The sequence below is a fragment of the Camelina sativa genome, chromosome 7 (genome assembly GCF_030686135.1).
Source record: "Camelina sativa cultivar CO46 ecotype springtype chromosome 7, ASM3068613v1".
NCBI classification, from domain to species: Eukaryota; Viridiplantae; Streptophyta; class Magnoliopsida; order Brassicales; family Brassicaceae; genus Camelina; species Camelina sativa.
Genome location: NC_141886.1, coordinates 28126883 through 28147017, shown reverse-complemented (window position 1 = coordinate 28147017; position 20135 = coordinate 28126883). Strand labels below are relative to the sequence as shown.

Below are 20135 nucleotides of genomic sequence, written 5' to 3'. Positions count from 1 at the left end.
TTAGTTCACTTGTATTGACTATTTGCTTAATTCAAACAAAACTTTTACATTTTATAATTAAAAGTCGATAAAATTGTTATGGCTCAAGATGACATTCCGATTTAATATATATTTTAACATTTGTTAAGTACATTTTTGTGTCATCCTCTCTTATCTTTGTATTCAAATAAGTCTCAACTAAATTCTCTACAATTCTTAAAACCAAACACAATCATTTCCTTATTTGATAATATTAATTTCCTAAAATATATCTATCTAATTTAAATAAATATGTTAGATTAAAATATAATTCTCCTTTTATTTTTATTAATCTTATATTTACTTATTTTAATTACTATTCAATACATAAAGTTAATAAAATTTTAGATTTTTTTCAGCATATTATGTGATTTGAATTTTTATAAACGGATATATATTAAAAATTATCTTAGGATATTTGTAACCAAACAAGTATATCCACATATAGAGCTCGAAATACATTTTTGGAGTACAATAGGGTGTCATCACTTTTTGCCAACTTCGGGTCGAGTTTTTAACTAAAATTATAACCGATTCAATTATCCGGATCCTCCTTAAGATTGCCGAATATTTTGGGCCGGTTTTTAATTCATAGCGTACTTATTTACATCCAATGAATGTCAATTAATGCACATTGTATCTTAGGAAATATTTAATTTGCATGTCAAATTTTTAGGACCGAGTTTGACAAAAAGAATTGATAACCCAATTTATGTAATCACATTCTCTTAATCACAACCCTATAATATAGAAACTAATTCAAGATGAATACATCTTAGAAAATATCTAATTTGCGTTTAATAAACGATTACATATTTGGTAAGATCTTATTAGCTTTAAATGTACACTATTAATCCAATAATATCAATTGAGAATTATAATAAAAATATGCCAGATCATTCATTCCTAAATCATAACTAACAAATCGTAAAATGTATATTCTTAACTTGTGAATCAATAGTTTCTACAAAACTCTACCTACAACCGTTAACAGTATATATATCAACAAAATAATAGACTCGTGATGTACCACGGAGTAAAACCTAATTGTACAGTATATATGGAGTACAAGACGTAGTCATTATTATATACTATAAAAAGAAACAATTCAAAGAAAAAGAAAAAACATTTTTGGCAGTATATTTGTTTATTCTGGATTTAAATATTTATTCTGATGAAGATATGAAAAGTTGTCTCTTACAAGATCAACTAGAGAGATATACAATACAAGAAATAATAACATCGGATTTAATCAATTTTTTATTTAAAAAAAAAAGGACAAAGAAAAATAAGTAGATTTGAAGTATTTGTTATTGGTCCTATATGTTGATTTGTTACCAAACTCGATTAATTAGTCCTTTACGATGGTGATAACTGTTAGTAAAGGTAACTACCACCAAATCGAATAAGGAAAACATTGTCAACTTGTTAATTATTTTCCCGTGGATAAAATTATAACTATCTTTTATTTGCGGCTTCTACATTACTTCCTTGATATTATACTTCATCGTGTCCAAAAAATGACAGCAATTTGGTTTTGTCCGAAAGTGAGAGAAGTCGATCGGGGGAACAAATTAAAGAGAATGGTAAAAGAAATAACGTGGGAGAGCTTTACCACATGGCCTCATGGCTCATGGGAATCAAAGATTCTAAGTTTTTAAGTATTATTATTTGTTTCCCCTCGACGCATGTTTTGTTTCTATCGACAACTATGCCCATAAAAGCATATGATAAGCACAATTATGATAACCATATGATGCACATGTGCTCTTTCTTCCTAGCCAATTATGATCACAAGACCAGACTGGGAGAAAAAAAATCATATTTTATGATCTTCTAAATTCTTATCACAATTTGATGCCACTAGTTTCTTGAACCGTATAAACCCCCTCCCCCCCCCCCCCCCCCAAGAAAAAAAAAAAAAAAAAAAAGACATTCTTTCGGTTGTGAGTTTTCTAATAATAATCTTTCTCGAAACTTGGCCATTAACACATACAATATTGTGCTCCTTGTTTTCCTCATCTTCTCAACGATGACTTACAATAGTGGTGCAATTTGTAGGTTCATCACAATTCACACCTCGTCTCCTATGCTAATTATTTTGCTACTTCTCACCCCTAAGTACTAAACCAAGAATTTCTAAAGAAGTACTAAACCAAGAATTTCTAAAGACAGTTAAGATATTTTTCCCTTTTAACAGAACTAAGATTTAAACAGACCAACACTTTATTATACTGAAATCGAATTCATTTTTGTTTTTATTATAATTCATAAATTACCCTTTCTAATTGTAATAAAACACTTTTCACGCATAATTTTAATGGCAACTGAAGTAATAATGATTGATATATGGTATAATATGTTACTTTTTAACATACATTAGATTTCAATAGCAGTTGAAGTAAATAAATGATTGATTTGATATATAAATTACGAACGAACCCAAAATTAATCCGAGTTTTTAAAAAAAGTTTTTTATTCTCTTAGAAACTTTTATGAGAACCTAAACTAGAACTTTTTAGTGTAAGTTTAATACGAAAAAAAAAGAGGTTATATCGGGTCATGTCTCTTACCAAAGAATATAGCCTCTTCTTCCATCAAAAATCTCAACCTTCGGATGACATCTTGAAAATTTTGAACATATATAAACTCTGATATAACTTGTGAGATCGTTTCTTGGGCACCAGCCAACAGAGTCAAGAAAAAAGTTTCAAAACGTGAACAAGATAAAGTTTTTACAATTTTGACAAATGACGATGTGGCTAATTCTATTATTCGTTGGAACTTGTTCTCAGTCTAACCAAAACTCACACAATCAAGATCTATCTTTGTGTGTTTTTCCATAGATCATATAAGCCCTCACTCATACGCAGAACTGTCACAAACTTTATGTAGATTTAAATCATGTTTAAAAGTTTTATTAAAGATATATTTACTATTGTAAAAAGATTTTTTTTAGTATTATAGATCATAAATTATATGCATGCTCTGTTAGATTTATTTTAATTAAGATCAATCTTCTTTTTTATTCGGAATCATGTTAGAGTTCGATATTTTCCATTTGCACATGGTAAAAAACGATATTGCACATATGCATTACAATTAGGTCTAATACAAGTATACAACCATGAGATTTGATTGGTAACTCAAAACAATACAAAGAAAATTAATGAGTAGAAAGAAAGTACATAAATAGTTAACAGTTGAAAGAGAGTTTTACATATAACGAAATCGGTACACCTTATACTGCTGAGATATAAGATTATCAGTGACAACCATAATTCTCTTCTTTATATATACATCTACATCTTTACTTTTAGCCGCAAATGCTCCTAACGACAGGGAATAAGACATGGAAAGGAATTGTCGAGAGTGTTATTGAATTAGAAACCAAAACGCTAATCGTGTCTAGCTAACTAGGTTCCACTGATTCCCAATTTGACTATGTCTTAAACCGACTGAATTGACCACTCGTATTTAGTTTGCCAAAACCAAAAACCGAGAAATTCATAAACAATTTTTCATTACAGAAATATCTTACATGTTGATCATTGGAATCTACGAAAATATACAATGTTTTTATTACAGATGTGATGACATTAAAACAAAGTAACACAAATTACGTAACTTAAAAGACTAGACACAAAAAGAGGACCACTTATATCACATCGCATCAAATCACACACAAAGACACATAAAGTCAGCTAAAAATAGAAGAAATATCTCACACTTGATTCATTCTTGTCTTTCTACAACTTCGTAAGTCGACGACGGAGAAGACTTAACCGGAAATATTCTGTTACCGGCGGAAGAAACGCCACCGCCTTCTCCACCGTCTACCCCGCCATCTCTCCTCTTCTCCAACTTCTTTTTCATCATCTTCTCCTTCTGCTTCTTCTGCATGCACTACACGAAAACACGGCGTTTGGGACTACTGGAATCGTCTCAAATCAGTCGCTAAGTCGGTATGTGCAACTATTGAAGGACTGTTATATTTGGTCGCAAATATTTGGTCGCAAATTGTTTTGGTCGCAAACCAGTCCCTTATTTGCGACGCATTGGAGACAAGGGTTATGGTCGTTAATTAGCGACTACGGACAGACCGAAACGTACCGTCGTAATGAACGACTCTATAGTGACTCACTGGCGCAGTCGTAATTGGCGACTACGGACAGACCGGAATATACCGTCGTAATTAACGACAGTATAGTGACTCGCTTTGGCAGTCGTAATAGACGACTTCTTTCAGACGACATGGTAGTCACAAATTAGCTACGTTTGGAAGACTGACTTAATACCACAGTAAACTTTAAAAATCTGAATTTTGGTCCTAAAATAGTCGCTGTTTAGTCACAAGATAGTCGCAAAGGAGTCAGAATTGTTTGTGACGGACTGAAGACTAAGTTTTTTTAGTCCCAAAATCTTGACATATACACAACAAATTTGGTACTTTGTTTGTGTTTATTTAAATTATAAATGGTCGCAAATCAGTGAAAATATACCTAGTAATTTGGGACAGTATACAATAAATTTTGAAAAAAAAAACCTGAATTTAAATTAAAATCCTGATTTGAATGATCTTAACAAAAAACATACAAATCATTCAACGATCATATACAGAAAATAGTTTTAGGCTAAGGATCTAGAAACACTACTACACAATCCAAAAAATAGTTATAGAGGCTTAAAAGAGATAGAATTAGTTTGTTAAGCATGAGAGGATGATACTGACAAAGGTGAAGTGGTTGGTGCAGTCGCAGGTGAAGTAGATGGTGAACTAGCTCCTGAAGTGGTTGTTGCAGGTTGGTTGACATTGGTCGCAGTGGCTGGAGTGATGTTGGTTGCTGGTGCTGCTGTGGTTAATGGCGCATTGGCTGGTGGTTGAGTAGACAAGAATTCTGCAACCCCCGGATCACTAGTCTTCAAGTAGGATACGAGCATCTCCAAGGTTGCAATGCGGTTTTGAGCGTCACGTTGCTCCTCATCACGTCTAGCATCTTCTCTGGCACGTCGAGCATTTTCTTCATCTTGATCAGCGAGCTTACGACGAGCAACCTGGAGTTGTTCTTGAATCTCTAACAGCGAATCTGGACTAGAGCTTGGATAAGTAGCCTTTCTTTTCCCTTTGGTGATTATCTCCGAGAGACTTCCAAGTCCAAAGGGGGTTCCCTTGGCATTCGTTACAGTACACTAAGACAAAAGAAGAGATGATCATTCACAAAACAAACATAACAAACAGAAATATCACACAAACCCAGATAGAAATATCACACAAACCCAGATAATCAACATCGAGTATTCTCAAGCATCAATCAAAAGTATATCAATATCAAGGATTCTTAAGCATCAATCAAAATCAGATACTTAGCTTAGCAAAATAAGACAATTATGATAGGCACAACAAAGACAATTGTACTGGAAATTACCTTTAAGAAAATGTCATCTTTTTCTTGAATGGGGAGGAGGGTTGCATGAGGAGAATCTGGCGAGGAGTGGTCTGTAACATCAGACTCCATTTGAGACATTACCTCCTCTATGTTCTTCTCATATGTCTCCACAACTTGTTTGGCCTTCTGAATAAAAACTTCCATCTGCCTTTGTATGTGTTGCGACAAACACCTCTCCAAGCGAGACAGGACGTCCCAACTTTTCTTCCTACAATGGATAGAAAAATGTTAATTGTGGATACTGAAATATTTAAATGAAATAATTAGAGTTAGTTTAGAGCATTTACCAACTCTTGTTGAATTCGCAAGTAAGATTTCTGGCTGGATAGATGTTTGTGGATTCCAAGACCGTCACGATCAGAATTACGGGCTTGGGATGCATTAGAGCTCTTCTCCTTAGCTTCAGGTGTGTCCCAATGCTCCCACATTTGTTTCCAAAGTGTAGGATTGATCCAAATCGGTGGCTCATCATACGTCTTTGCTTGACTTACAATTCCTTTCATTCTGTTTTTCGCTATCTTCACAAATCCTTCTCTCACAAGCTCAGTAATCGCAACATCCCAATTGTATTTCCTCTACACAGTACAACAATGTAAAGTAAGTGTCAAGTAAGTAAACAAAAGACAAACTCATTGACTTAGTTTAGTAAAAAAAGAAACTGTGTCTAAAAAGAAACTCATTACCGTAAAGGATCTAAAATATCTCTCCCGTATGTGTAATGGCGTAACCTTCCAGCTGAAGTATGGACCATCGAACTTTCTCCTTAAAATCCCAGAAATAACACGAGATAGCTTTCCTTTGTCTCGTCCAAACCTGTTACATAAATATGAGAGTGTTAAGTTATAAAATATAAGCCATCAAACATAAGCGAATGGATCACAACACAATAATCTAATGGAAATTGAACTAAACTTCACAACACAATACAACACAACACAACAAACTTTGAAAACAATTTAGAAACTTTGAAAACAACTAAGAAAACGAACCAAACTTTGAAAACAATAAGAAACTGAACCAAACAATAATCTACTTATTTTATCTAAACGATAACACAACACACAAAGCGTTATTCAAATGGGAGCAATGCGATAATCAAATTATAAAATAAAAGAAAAAAATATTTTACCAAATGATAAAATGATAATCAAATGATAAATATTTTACTTATTTATCAAAATAATAATCAAATGATAAAATAAAAGAAAAAAATATTTTACCATATGCTTTGAGTGTCGGGGATGGGATGCGGACTCAATATCGGGAGATGGTGTCGACCAGGAAGTGCAAGCAACTCATCCAGTTGCTGTTGGAAGTCTTGATTCTGAGCCGGTGGTGGATGCTCTTGACCGTCCTGATTCGGAGGCGGCGGCGGTTGGAATCCTTGATTCGGAGGAGCCAGCGGTTGATACACCGGATTCTGAGGATTCGGCGGCAGAAACCCCAGATCCTGAAGCGGCGGTGGATAAGCCGGATGGTGAAGCGGTGGTTGATATCCACCATTGTGAAGCGGCTGGTTGTATCCCGGATTCTGAGGAGCCACCTGTTGATACACCGGAACATGAGCATGCGGTGGTGGTGGCTGCTGCATCTGGGAGTGGAGCTGTTGTTGAAAGCCTGGTTGTTGTGGCTGAGGAGAAGCTTCTCGAGGATACTGGGGAAATGATGCTTGCGTATACCGAGATGGAAGCGACGGTTGAGATTGTTGGGAGTGTGAAGAATTTTCGTTGTGAGAGGAAGGGTTAGAGGAGTGAGACGACGAAGCGACATCTCTACTTCGTCTCGCAACGCCGCCAGATCCATGACCACCACCGCCAGATCTACGACCACCACCGCCAGATCCACGACCACCACCGCCGGATTTCATCGGAACAGAAGTCGGAGAAGAAGTCGGAGAAGAAGTCGGAATTTCAGTAGATTAGAAAACGAAAAGACAGAGAGAAAAGAAAAAAGAGGGTTTCGGGAAATTATGAGGGTTTCGATATTTACTAAGAGTGTTACTAAGAGTGTTCAATTTGATGGGGGGGGGGGAATAATTAAACTCGGGGGAATAATTACCGCTAATAATTTTCACTAAAATTTGGGGAAATTTTAATCCGTAAGAAAGTAGTGGTACTTTAAGACTACTTTGTGACTGTCGTAAACATTAAACAAAAACTATACTTAGTGGCAGAACAGTCGCAAATTATAAACCCAGACACCTACACGTCTCAATTTGTTGACATGCACAATCTAAATAGTGACAAAACAGTCGCAAAATATAAGTTCAGTCACAATATAGTCTCAATTTGTGACGTCTTTGTGACAATAAAATATTAGTATAATTTTGTGTTAAGATTTTATAACCAAAAACATATTAGACATGACCCTTTGATCATGTATACTCTCATTTAAGAGTTTAGTTTTGATAAAATATCAAACATAATAATTTTTATATGTTTTTGTAAATATATACAACCTTCACTACTTTAACTTAATTAAACACATGTAATTCTAATACATGTGTTGGAGGATATAAACATAATTGTCTAATTTGGTGTTTTATTTATGTGATTATAGAAATTTAGTAAATATTAGATGTCACATATAAGTAGAAATGTATAAGTTGATATTTTTTGTACTCAAATTTGTAAAATTCTAAAATTAATGTAAGATACTCGCTAAACCGTTGTACTTTAAGACTCTATTGCGACTGACAGAAACAGATGCACAATCACTTTAGTGACAAAACAGTCGCAAAATATAAGTTCAGTCACAATATAGTCTCAATTTGTGACGTCTTTGTGACAATAAAATATTAGTATAATTTTGTGTTAAGATTTTATAACCAAAAACATATTAGACATGACCCTTTGATCATGTATACTCTCATTTAAGAGTTTAGTTTTGATAAAATATCAAACATAATAATTTTTATATGTTTTTGTAAATATATACAACCTTCACTACTCTAACTTAATTAAACACATGTAACCCTAATACATGTGTTGGAGGATATAAACATAATTGTCTAATTTGGTGTTTTATTTATGTGATTATAGAAATTTAGTAAATATTAGATGTCACATATAAGTAGAAATGTATAAGTTGACATTTTTTGTACTCAAATTTGTAAAATTCTAAAATTAATGTAAGATACTCGCTAAACCGTTGTACTTTAAGACTCTATTGCGACTGACAGAAACAGATGCACAATCACTTTAGTGACAAAACAGTCGCAAAATATAAGTTCAGTCACAATATAGTCTCAATTTGTGACGTCTTTGTGACAATAAAATATTAGTCTAATTTTGTGTTAAGATTTTATAACCAAAAACATATTAGACATGACCCTTTGATCATGTATACTCTCATTTAAGAGTTTAGTTTTGATAAAATATCAAACATAATAATTTTTATATGTTTTTGTAAATATATACAACCTTCACTACTCTAACTTAATTAAACACATGTAACCCTAATACATGTGTTGGAGGATATAAACATAATTGTCTAATTTGGTGTTTTATTTATGTGATTATAGAAATTTAGTAAATATTAGATGTCACATATAAGTAGAAATGTATAAGTTGACATTTTTTGTACTCAAATTTGTAAAATTCTAAAATTAATGTAAGATACTCGCTAAACCGTTGTACTTTAAGACTCTATTGCGACTGACAGAAACAGATGCACAATCACTTTAGTGACAAAACAGTCGCAAAATATAAGTTCAGTCACAATATAGTCTCAATTTGTGACGTCTTTGTGACAATAAAATATTAGTCTAATTTTGTGTTAAGATTTTATAACCAAAAACATATTAGACATGACCCTTTGATCATGTATACTCTCATTTAAGAGTTTAGTTTTGATAAAATATCAAACATAATAATTTTTATATGTTTTTGTAAATATATACAACCTTCACTACTCTAACTTAATTAAACACATGTAACCCTAATACATGTGTTGGAGGATATAAACATAATTGTCTAATTTGGTGTTTTATTTATGTGATTATAGAAATTTAGTAAATATTAGATGTCACATATAAGTAGAAATGTATAAGTTGACATTTTTTGTACTCAAATTTGTAAAATTCTAAAATTAATGTAAGATACTCGCTAAACCGTTGTACTTTAAGACTCTATTGCGACTGACAGAAACAGATGCACAATCACTTTAGTGACAAAACAGTCGCAAAATATAAGTTCAGTCACAATATAGTCTCAATTTGTGACGTCTTTGTGACAATAAAATATTAGTCTAATTTTGTGTTAAGATTTTTTAACCAAAAAAATATTAGACAAAACATAACAGTCGCACTATAGTCTCAATTTATGACGTTTTTCTGACTATAAAATATTGATAAAATTAGAGAGAAAACATCATCGAAATTTCAATAAAATTATAATAACACTAGTGTTTGCGATTTCAATAAAATTACAAATACACAAATAATAAACATGAAAATTATTCATATTCCTCATTTTCATCTTCTTGATCTTCATCCTCATCTGAAGACGAAGACGACGACGAGTAGTTGCCACGAAATTCGTCTTCTTGTTCAGCATCGTTGATCTCAAAATCAAGTTCTTCATTAGGCTGATTACCATCTACGAAACTGTCAACTATGATCTCCTCTATTGAATCTGTCATTCCATCATCAACTGTTTGCTGCAATATAACAACCTCCTTTTGTTTTAAGTTCCCTTGTACAGCATGCCTTGGATTAACTTTCAGAACGTTGAGCCAAAGTTTTCGAGGTCGTTTAGTGTGAGGATATGAAAGATAACAAACTTGATCAGCTTGAGAACCTACACATAAAAAATGGTTCTCAATTAGATGTATATATATATCTATAAATATATATTTAAAATAGAACATTACCTAATATAAACGGTTCATAATGTCGGTATCTCCTTGATGACAACACGTCAACAATGCCTCCATCGCGTATTCGAGTGCCTTTGTCAATTGTAGAGTCATACCATTCACAATAGAAAAGTGTGACCCGTAAATTCAAAAATCCTGGATAGGTAAGCTCTATGATATTTTCAATGGTCCCGTAAAAATCGTCCTCGCCAGATGAATTGGAATAAGTTTGTCCTCGGACACATACCTCATAATTCATTGTTTTTTTAGTGAGACCGTGAGCTTTTGTGTGAAACAGATAACCTCTTGTAAAATATATAGGCCAAGACTTAACTTTATTTTCAGGACCGTCCACGATTTCATGGACCCATGGAGGAAAACTTTCAAAACCACCACGCACCTGTGCCAAATATATATACAAAATTTTAGATCACAATATTTATCATGTTGATATAATTAATTGGTGGATAGTAAAACATACATATTGCTTAATCCATTCATGGAAATCTTCTTCTCTTTTCGACCTAACATCTTCATCAGATAGTTTTGGATATTCATATCGAATTTGCGCCTCCAACAATCTGTATTTTATCAACAAAAAGTAAATATTTTAAAGTTTACCTAAGAACATATGGTTATAAATATACTTGGTAAATCAAAAATACCTCTCATGTTGCTGGAAATAATCACAATTGCGCAGAACATATGCGTGTGCACATTTATAATCTTTTTCAGTTAACCAAAATTCACTACTTTTTCCGCCTGGACGACCAACTTGAGTGAATATATCTGGTACTTGTATAGGATATACAGGTACTTCACCTTCTTCATGCCGAATTAACCTGTTAAAGTTTATTTTGTAAAACCTTTTCACAATTTTAGAAGTTGATAGAAAAATTCAATAATCATATTTGAAGTTTTACCTTCTTCTCCTTGTTGTAGAAATGTGTGAAGCGAAATAGTGTTCTGAGAAATAAGATATCTCATCATTCAAGTAGGATTGAACTATTGAGCCAACTGGATATCTTTTGTTCTTCGCTTTCCCTTTTAAACGTTAAAAAAACCTTTCGAAAGGATACATCCACCTATATTGCACAGGACCACCAAGTTGTGCTTCATAAGGTAGGTGAATAGGGAGGTGCTCCATTACATCAAAGAATGAAGGAGGGAAGATTTTCTCCAAATTACACAAGATCATGACAATATTATCCTTCAGAATTTCGAGGCGGGATTGCTCCAATGTTCTACTACATAGGTCGCGGAAAAATGCTCCAATCCCTACAAAGTTATAACATGTTATGTTGTTACATATAAATATAATATCAACAACTAAACCAAATTAAATGTTTAATTTATATACCTGAAATCGCCAGGTGGACATTACGCGGTAAAAGCTCTGCAAATATGAACGGAAGCAATCGTTCCATAAACACATGGCAGTCATGACTCTTCATTCCCGAAAACTTTCCATTTTTCATGTCAGCACAGCTAGCTAAATCTGCGACATATCCGTCTGGGAATCTAACATCTTCTTTTACCCATTTTAATAAAGCCTCTTTCGCTTTGGTTTTCAATCTCCAAATAGGGAATGGGGCTCTCCCTTGAGCATCTAGATGTAAATCTTGCCGGGAACAAAATCTTGCAATATCCAATCTTGACTGCACGTTGTCTTTCGATCTATCTTTTACATTCATAGTGGTGTACATCAAGTTATCAAAGACATTTTTCTCGACGTGCATCAAATCCAGGTTGTGCCTTAAATTCAGATCGACCCAGTACGGTAACTGCCATAATATGCTTTCTTTATGCCAATTATGCCATCTTCCGTAGCCTTTAACTTTCTTTTCGTGACCATTCCCACCGCAAATAGATGTTTTAGGTGCTTTGGCTTTCCTTATACGCTCATAGATAGCTTGACTACTCAGAGATGCTGGTGGCTCGTCATTCAATGAATCTTTTCCCTTCAGAAAGTCCTTTTTATTCTTCCGCATCGGATGACTTGTAGGAAGAAATCTCCTATGACAGTCAAACCAACATGTTTTCCTCCCAGCTGGTAATTGAAAAGCACCAGTGTCATCCATACAAATTGGACATGCTAATCTTCCATGTGTCGTCCATCCCGACAACATACCGTATGCTGGAAAATCGCTTATTGTCCACATAAGAACAACTTTCATGTTGAAATTTTGATTTAGTGAGATATTATAAGCCTCAACCCCATTATACCATAACTCCTTTAACTCATCGATTAATGGTTGGAGGAAAACATCAAGGCTGGCTCGTGGGTGGTTTGGTCCGGAGTTCAGAATCGTAAGAAATAAATACTCGCTGTTCATGCACATATCCGGAGGTAGGTTGTATGGAGTTAAGATCACAGGCCACAAAGTATGATTTTTGGAGACCCCAAATGGATTACAACCATCTGTACATAACCCAAGGTAAACGTTTCGTGGCTTTTGCGCAAATGTGGGATGTAAATGTTGGAAATTCTTCCATTCAGGCGCATCAGATGGATGACACATTACTCCATCTTCTGAATCATGCTCAGCATGCCATCTCATTGATGATGCGGTCTTCTCTGATTGGTACATCCTCTTCAATCTATCTGCAATAGGTAGATACCACATACGACTGAAGGGTATTCTAGTTCTACCCCCACTACTTTTGTACCTTGGCTTCCCACAGAACTTGCAATGCTCCAAATTCCCATCTTCTTTCCAAAATATCATACAATTCTCTATACATACATCAATTGTATGGTATGGCAATCCTATCTTTCGAACTAAATTCTCTGTCTCGTAGTATGAACCAGTAGCTTGATTACCCTCTGGTAAAACCTCCGTAAACAATTCAGCCCAATCGTCCATGCATGCCTCAGACAAATTATTATCAACCTTGATGTTTATGAACCTAGACGCCAATGATAGTTGCGAATGACCTTCATGACATCCATCATAAAGTGGACTATTTGCAGCATCTAACATGTCATAGAACCGTTTCGCCTCTTCAATGGGTTCTTCATGGATATGATCATATCCATGATCATATCCACTTTCATACTCATGATACTCATTAAAAGGCGTGGTACCATGAAATGCATCATTCACCATCTCAGCATATACATTTCCCTCAAATCCTATTGGCTGACTACCAGGTTGACTACCATGCTGACTACTAGTACTAGTATAATTTGTATTAGGATAATGACTACTAGTTCCTACCCCTAGCACGTCATAATCTTCACCATGTTCAGACCATACATAATAATTTGGCATAAATCCTTTACTATGCAAATGATTAGATATTGTCGTACCATGCAAAATAACATCGTTCTGACATTTTACGCAAGGACAGTAAAACCTACCTCCACTGTTTTGTGCCATAGGCTGGCTGTTTGCGAAATTCATGAACTGCTCAACTCCCGCCAAAAATTCTTTAGAGATATTATTTGTTCTTCCATCGATCCGATTATACATCCACTCTCGAGATGAATTCCACATAGCTTTTTTTTTTCTTTTCTTCTAAAAAAACAAATCTTCTTTCTCTCTTTTTTTTTCTTCTCTTCTAAAAAAAAAAAAAAAATCTTTTTTTCACTACTTTTTTTTTATTCCGTCTCTCTACTTAGAAATGAATGAGAGTGATATGAATGGAATGGTGAGAGTGATGCGTTATATATAGTATAAATTTTGCGACTACTTTGCGACTCCAGTAAAAACAGTCGCAAATAAGGACTCCTTTGTAACTAAAAACTACATAATTGAGACAAATTAAAGCTCGAAACAGCTCAATACAAACGCAAACTGAAACATTTATCACGTTTTTTGCCGACATCAATAAGTGACTGCTTTGCGACTCTTTTGCAACAACGAACGGATGTGTCGCAAATAACGACGCATTTGTCACTGTTTTACCACGTAATAGAGACTCAAAAAAGGGTCACAAAAGTTCAGTACAAATCCACACTACCACATTTACCACGTTTTTTACCGACATAGTCACCGACTGATTTGTGACAATAAAATTAAAAGCAAAACAAAAGTGGCAAATACGTCGTGATTTAAAGACAGCTTTGCGACTAACTTTACTGACTTAATCTTCAGTTTATAGTTTGTCATAAATTGCGATTATTTTGCGACGCTCTATTTTTTCTCGATAAAATGTCCCAAAGTAGTCGCATAATAGCAACGAGTTAGCGACTACAGTTAATCGCCGTAAATTTGCGACTGTTTTACGTCCATTGTATTCGTCATCGTTAGTCCGTGGCAAAAGTGTCACAAAGTAGTCACAAAAGTTTGCGACTATAAATTCAGTCACAAAAAGTAGTCCCAAACGCCGTGTTTTCGTGTAGTGATGACTTGTAGATGTGCGTAGTTTGCTCCAATAGAAGACATTTTTTTTTGTTTCTATATAAATTACGTTAATTAAATTGATTATTATTAGAAGACCAAAGAGAGAGTGTGGTTAAAAGAATAATGAAGTGAAGGATGAGTTTGGTAATGATGAAGAGAAGTGTCGTAATTTATAGAGAAACGACTCATGCTTTATATATGACCGTTGGTTATGATTCCATTCTCATCATTATGCTTCTCCATGCTCCATTCTCTTTATCCCTTTCTTTATTTTCCTTTCTTTAATCGATTAGTTCTCTGACTTTGACCCAGCCCAATAAAAAAATAGTTGGAAGAAATTTATGGCAATTATATTTTTTGATAAATGAATCATTCATTTTTAATTGGTAATAATATGATTAGTATACTTCAAATTTCAACAAATGTTATCAATAAAATTATATTTTACAGTCTAATAATCCAAATGCCGAAGCAAAGAAGACTCGATAAAATTTTAGTTTTGATGAATATTCGCCAAAACTGAAATCAATTGCAAAAACATATCACTGAAACAAAAAAGCATATACTCATTGAATATAGATACTTATTTTGTTTATTTTCTTCGTGTTATATATGTCAAGTTAAATATCTCAATTTGATGTTGAAAAAATGTCTTTTGAATCCTTATTTTTAAACATCAGGAGACGGAAAACAAAATTATGCCTTTAAACTTCATCTAACCAAGAAAAGGGAACATCAATACAAATTACAGTATTAAGCTACAAGTTTGTTTATTTTTATGAAAAATATATGTTTACTCGTTCATGATAATGTAATTATTCCTGAGTGAGACAAACAATGCATCAAGTTTAAAAATCAGATTAATTAGCTTAGCTAAATGGAAAAAAAAATGTTCAAATATAATGAAACAAGTGGGTCAAAATAAACATACATTACAGTAATATCAAATTAGAAAGGAAGTGTTATCTAAAGATGGTGGCCTTCGCTTTAAGGTCGGCTCTTAAGGCATTATGCAACCATATTATAATATTTTAAAATACTTATAAATTTGTGCACTGGTTTTAGCTAGTATGCTAATTAAAGTTGTCATCAGTTTTTAGTTTAAAAATTACCGACCATTTAGTGTCCGAGTCCGCCCAACGCGATATGTATATGTGATCAGTCGTATGTGCCAAACTGTATTGTACATATATGATTTGGAATCATTTTAGTATATTACTATAGTTAAGTTTATGTATATCGAACTAATCTCTAATCTACTTGTGCTTTTCTCGTTTGGAATCACATTTCTAATTTATATTATCACTCCATAGTCCATAGTAAAAAAAGCATGCTCAGAGAAAAGAGGAGTTTTGAAATTTGCGCATCCATCAAGATCGTATAGTCTAGGATTTAGTTGTTGTTAATGATTTTGTCAAGTTCTATGGCTATAAGATTTGTATAGGTTGTATGGTTCCACTACATGAGTGTTATGCTTTTATTAGTTTATATAGCAAGTGAAACAACACACAACATCGAGGCAACTTTAGAATTCACGATTTACTATAGATATTGAATGGTATATTTTCTGTTATTAAAGAGTTTAGAAGATTTAAAAACACTATTTTACCAATAAAAACCAAGATTTAAAAAATCTAATATATAGAAGTCGTTCAAAACCATTAAGAGAAATGAATATTGTATGATAATTCTCCAAGGCATAGACAAAACTCCCAGTGAAGCCGAAGTTTCGTTGTTGAGGACTTGGAATATACAAAGAGCGGGATTGGGTTCACAAATCAATGTTAATCGTTACAATGATATCTTTAATCAATAATTTATTTATACAAACTTTTATAGTCATCTCTAAAATCAACAATTGTGATGAAGTTGCATAGTCTAGAACAGCAGACGACTGATTAGAACCTAAACTGTAATGTATCATGAGTTGAGGAAGTAATAAGGACGCAGATAAAGGGAGCTACTGATGTGCCACGTCAAATGTTTAGAAGGTGACATAAATCTGGGAAGCTGACTCGATACAAAGTTCTGATGACATAGATGTTACGGTGATACACTAAATATTAACTCACTTGGGAAAGAAGAAGTTTAGTCCTTGTATGAATCTGTTTGAGTAATCCAGCTAGGTTGGGTTTTCGGGTAGTATAAGTAGCTTAGGAGGGTCATAAGTTAGACGATCATGTGCTTCCAACTCAAAATTAATTGGCTTCTAACCCTACATATATCATTTGATAAATTTTTCAACCATCTATATAAGGTTTTTACTTCACTAACACTTTCCAAACCAAAGATATATGTTTTTTAGTATTTTGTACTTACAGTATATATATCTTTTAATGCCTTCTACGAATACCAAATATGGCTTTTATTGCATCCAACATTGATAATTTGGGGTTTGGAAACACTAATTATAATCATTTTATACGGGTTCCCAATTTTTAACAAAATTTTCATTATAAAAATAAAAATATAAATAGTGATGGAAAATCCTTACACTTATTTCAAACAATATATTTCAAAAAGTTATCAGTTATTCTCTTCTTGTGGTCAAATTCTAACCCTGATGAAGGTTGGCCTTCGTTACAAATAGTCAAATGGTATACATAATTTTTTTTTTCTTGATAAAATATATTTTGTTTTTCAAGTTGATTTAATTTAGCTTTATGTGTGATAGTGAAAACCCTTTGTTGATAAACTAAAATAGCATTTCAGAAACAAACGTATTGTCAAATTATTTAAGTACTGCAGATCCGATTAAAAATTCCATATATGTGTACTATTTTTACATTCAAAAACATTGAAAACTATATAATACACATATATGGTGTTTTGGACTTTTGGTGTGCAACCACAAGCCAGTAAGCCACAAGGAGTGTACTTGCTTTAATTATATTACTATATTATATACAATACTAGTAACTATATATACTATAAATATTAAAAATGCATTGTGTCAGTTCAATCAAAGCACAAACGACAGAAACAAAAAGGTTTAAACTTTTAAGCTATATATACTACCACATGTATTTTTGTCAAAAAAGCTATGCACCACATTTCATAAATGTTACTATAAAAAATTAGAGAAGAGGAATGAGATAAGTCAGATAATACTTATTGGCCACTAATCTCCCACCATATCATACAAAGCTATACATTTTGACTTATAATTTTATATATTCATTAAGTACTCTTAGAAAATTTCACCAAAACAGAAGTATTTGTATGCATGCATGTTTATTAGCAAAAAAAAAAAAAAAAAAAAAAAAAAAAAAAAAAAAAAAAAAGAGGAAGAGAGTATATGTTGCATGCATGCATGTTTATGTGTAATCTATCTAAATGAGGTTACACATTCACAAAACTATGTATTCAAATTCAAACACGCATATATAACATGTTTATATGATTATGAAGTGGATATTCTATTTAAATAAGTAAGTGTTAGTGCTAATGGTGCTGTTATACATATTGTTTAGAGAACTAGTATGATGGATTGACTTAATTATATATTGGTGCTTGTGTGGTTCCAAATTTATGGTGGTTTTAGTGTTTATATATGTTGTTTTAATTTTTTTTGGTAGGAATATATGTTGTTTTAATTTGTACACTCTTTATGTCGAAGTGCTAAGTATTAAAAGCGAGCACTCTGAATTTATTAACTTAATTGGTTCTATTCATTTAGCTTTGTCCTATCAATGCTTATCCCAAGAGAATAACTAATTCATTGTTTGTACGATGCAATTTGATATTTCAATATAATCTCCAAATCATGGTGGTTTAATGGTTGAAGGATGCATCGCATGTTGAAAGACTATAGTTCGAAACTTCCTACACTATCAATTCTAATCATAGTTGGTCATTGAGGTTTTTTTAAATGACAAAAATACATGATTTTCACAAGTTTCGATTAGCTTATCCAATGATTATTTGAAGAAACAAGAAAGAAATTAACAATTCTCGTTTCTCCACTAAAACTCTAGCATATTGGGGTCGTGATATATGCTTTTGAGTTACGGCGGTCATATGCTTATGATTGTTTATTCAATTTTATAGTAAATCTATTGTTAAGTTTAAAAGTTTGTTCCTTGAAGAGTAGCTTACGTACGAAGAGTTTGGATCCAATTAAAAGAGAGTAGGGAGGGAACAATTTGTCCCTAGTTGACCCTAAAGGCCACACAAAACGAAACAACCAAACACTTCTACACTGTCTTAATTATCTCTAGATTATTGTTGTATTAATAAATTCGCTAGAATATTGACATGCAAGAAGTGGAAAAAATGAAAGAAACAAAACAAAAGTGGAAAGAAATAATCATAAAAAAAAATTAAAAATTCTTTCCACCAAGCAATTAAACAAATATTACTGATAATGAATGGTGATTTCTAAGACGCTCGAAATTCTAGAGATTTGAATTTGCTTTTTCTTGTCATCCTCAAATTTGTTTCAGCTAGCTACTCTAATCCCTTTCATCGGCATCGCAGTTTCTTTTTTTTTCTTCAAGATTTTGCGTCGTTACTGCTTGTCCCAGCTATTCACATAAGAACAAGGCCAAACTCTATTCATTTGAAAAGTTTTATGTTATTATCATTCTGTTAATACTTGATATACAATTTCACTGTTCATCTGATATATTATCAATTTTTTTTATCATCTAATGCACTAGGTTTTATATTTGACAATCTTATAATAGTGAATAAGTTGTTGGAGAAAAGAAAAAAAAGGACAATATAATTGCTAGATTGTTCAATTTTGAATTTAATAAAAACACAATGTTGAAAAAAGCGTATTTACCGGCGGCTAAGCGGATACCAACATAATGATTTTAGGTGATAAAATAAACAATAAAAGATATAGTATAAACAATACATATATAATATTAACTAAAATCATGACTTAGCAAACAATAGAATATAATTTTTTTATTTATTTATCTATAATAGTTTATGTAGTTGTGTTAGTAGGAAGCATATTTTTAGAAATGGTTAAGCAAGGAAATTTTTGTGAGTTTGTCATATACAAATTCCTTTTATCCAAGAATATTTTTCGAACAACCATTTCCTTGTCTTTTTGATCAAAATGGGTTCGTTGATCCCTTTGAGGAACAGCTCGATTGAGTTGTAGCCAGGCTTGAAATAACACTTAAAATCAACTGGCAAGGAAAACATAGTGTTCGCTCGGATCTTTTTGAGACGAGACTCATTTGCATTTGTAATCTCCATAGAGAATGCCTGGCAAGTAGTGGAAAAAGCCATTTCACTTTTGATGGGTGTCGTTGGTGTGAGAACCATGCAGCTCAGAAGTGCTTTTGATGACCCTTTTGGCAAAGGTTAGAATATCGCTTTAAAGATGATTTCATAAAAAAAAATACCAAAGTCAAAACAATTTTTTTATTAAAAATATCATTTTTATTAGTTATCAATCATTATAATAGTAACAGTTAAATCGATATTTTTGTAATGTTATCTT

General features: G+C 32.8%; 4 protein-coding genes across 4 annotated transcripts; all 4 read right to left on the bottom strand.

Annotated features, from left to right (window-relative positions):
* Positions 1-3524: 3524 nt before the first annotated feature.
* LOC109125546 (uncharacterized) lies at positions 3525-14832 on the bottom strand. The gene is made up of 2 exons (XM_087459572.1): positions 14678-14832; positions 3525-3924 (listed from the first exon to the last, which is right to left on the bottom strand). The coding sequence occupies exons 1-2, from the start codon at positions 14711-14713 to the stop codon at positions 3754-3756; spliced, it is 207 nt and encodes a 68-aa protein (XP_087315698.1). The 5' UTR covers positions 14714-14832; the 3' UTR covers positions 3525-3753.
* LOC147941792 (uncharacterized) lies at positions 3929-7332 on the bottom strand. The gene is made up of 2 exons (XM_087459571.1): positions 6686-7332; positions 3929-6278 (listed from the first exon to the last, which is right to left on the bottom strand). The coding sequence occupies exons 1-2, from the start codon at positions 7330-7332 to the stop codon at positions 6095-6097; spliced, it is 831 nt and encodes a 276-aa protein (XP_087315697.1). The 3' UTR covers positions 3929-6094.
* Positions 4726-6159, bottom strand: LOC147941793 (uncharacterized). The gene is made up of 3 exons (XM_087457014.1): positions 5753-6159; positions 5445-5673; positions 4726-5208 (listed from the first exon to the last, which is right to left on the bottom strand). Exons 1-3 carry the CDS (start codon positions 5935-5937, stop codon positions 4726-4728), a joined length of 897 nt encoding a protein of 298 aa, XP_087313140.1. The 5' UTR covers positions 5938-6159.
* Positions 10994-13873, bottom strand: LOC147941791 (uncharacterized). Its single transcript, XM_087459570.1, has 2 exons — positions 11683-13873; positions 10994-11600 (listed from the first exon to the last, which is right to left on the bottom strand). The coding sequence occupies exons 1-2, from the start codon at positions 13820-13822 to the stop codon at positions 11377-11379; spliced, it is 2364 nt and encodes a 787-aa protein (XP_087315696.1). The 5' UTR covers positions 13823-13873; the 3' UTR covers positions 10994-11376.
* Positions 14833-20135: the final 5303 nt, after the last annotated feature.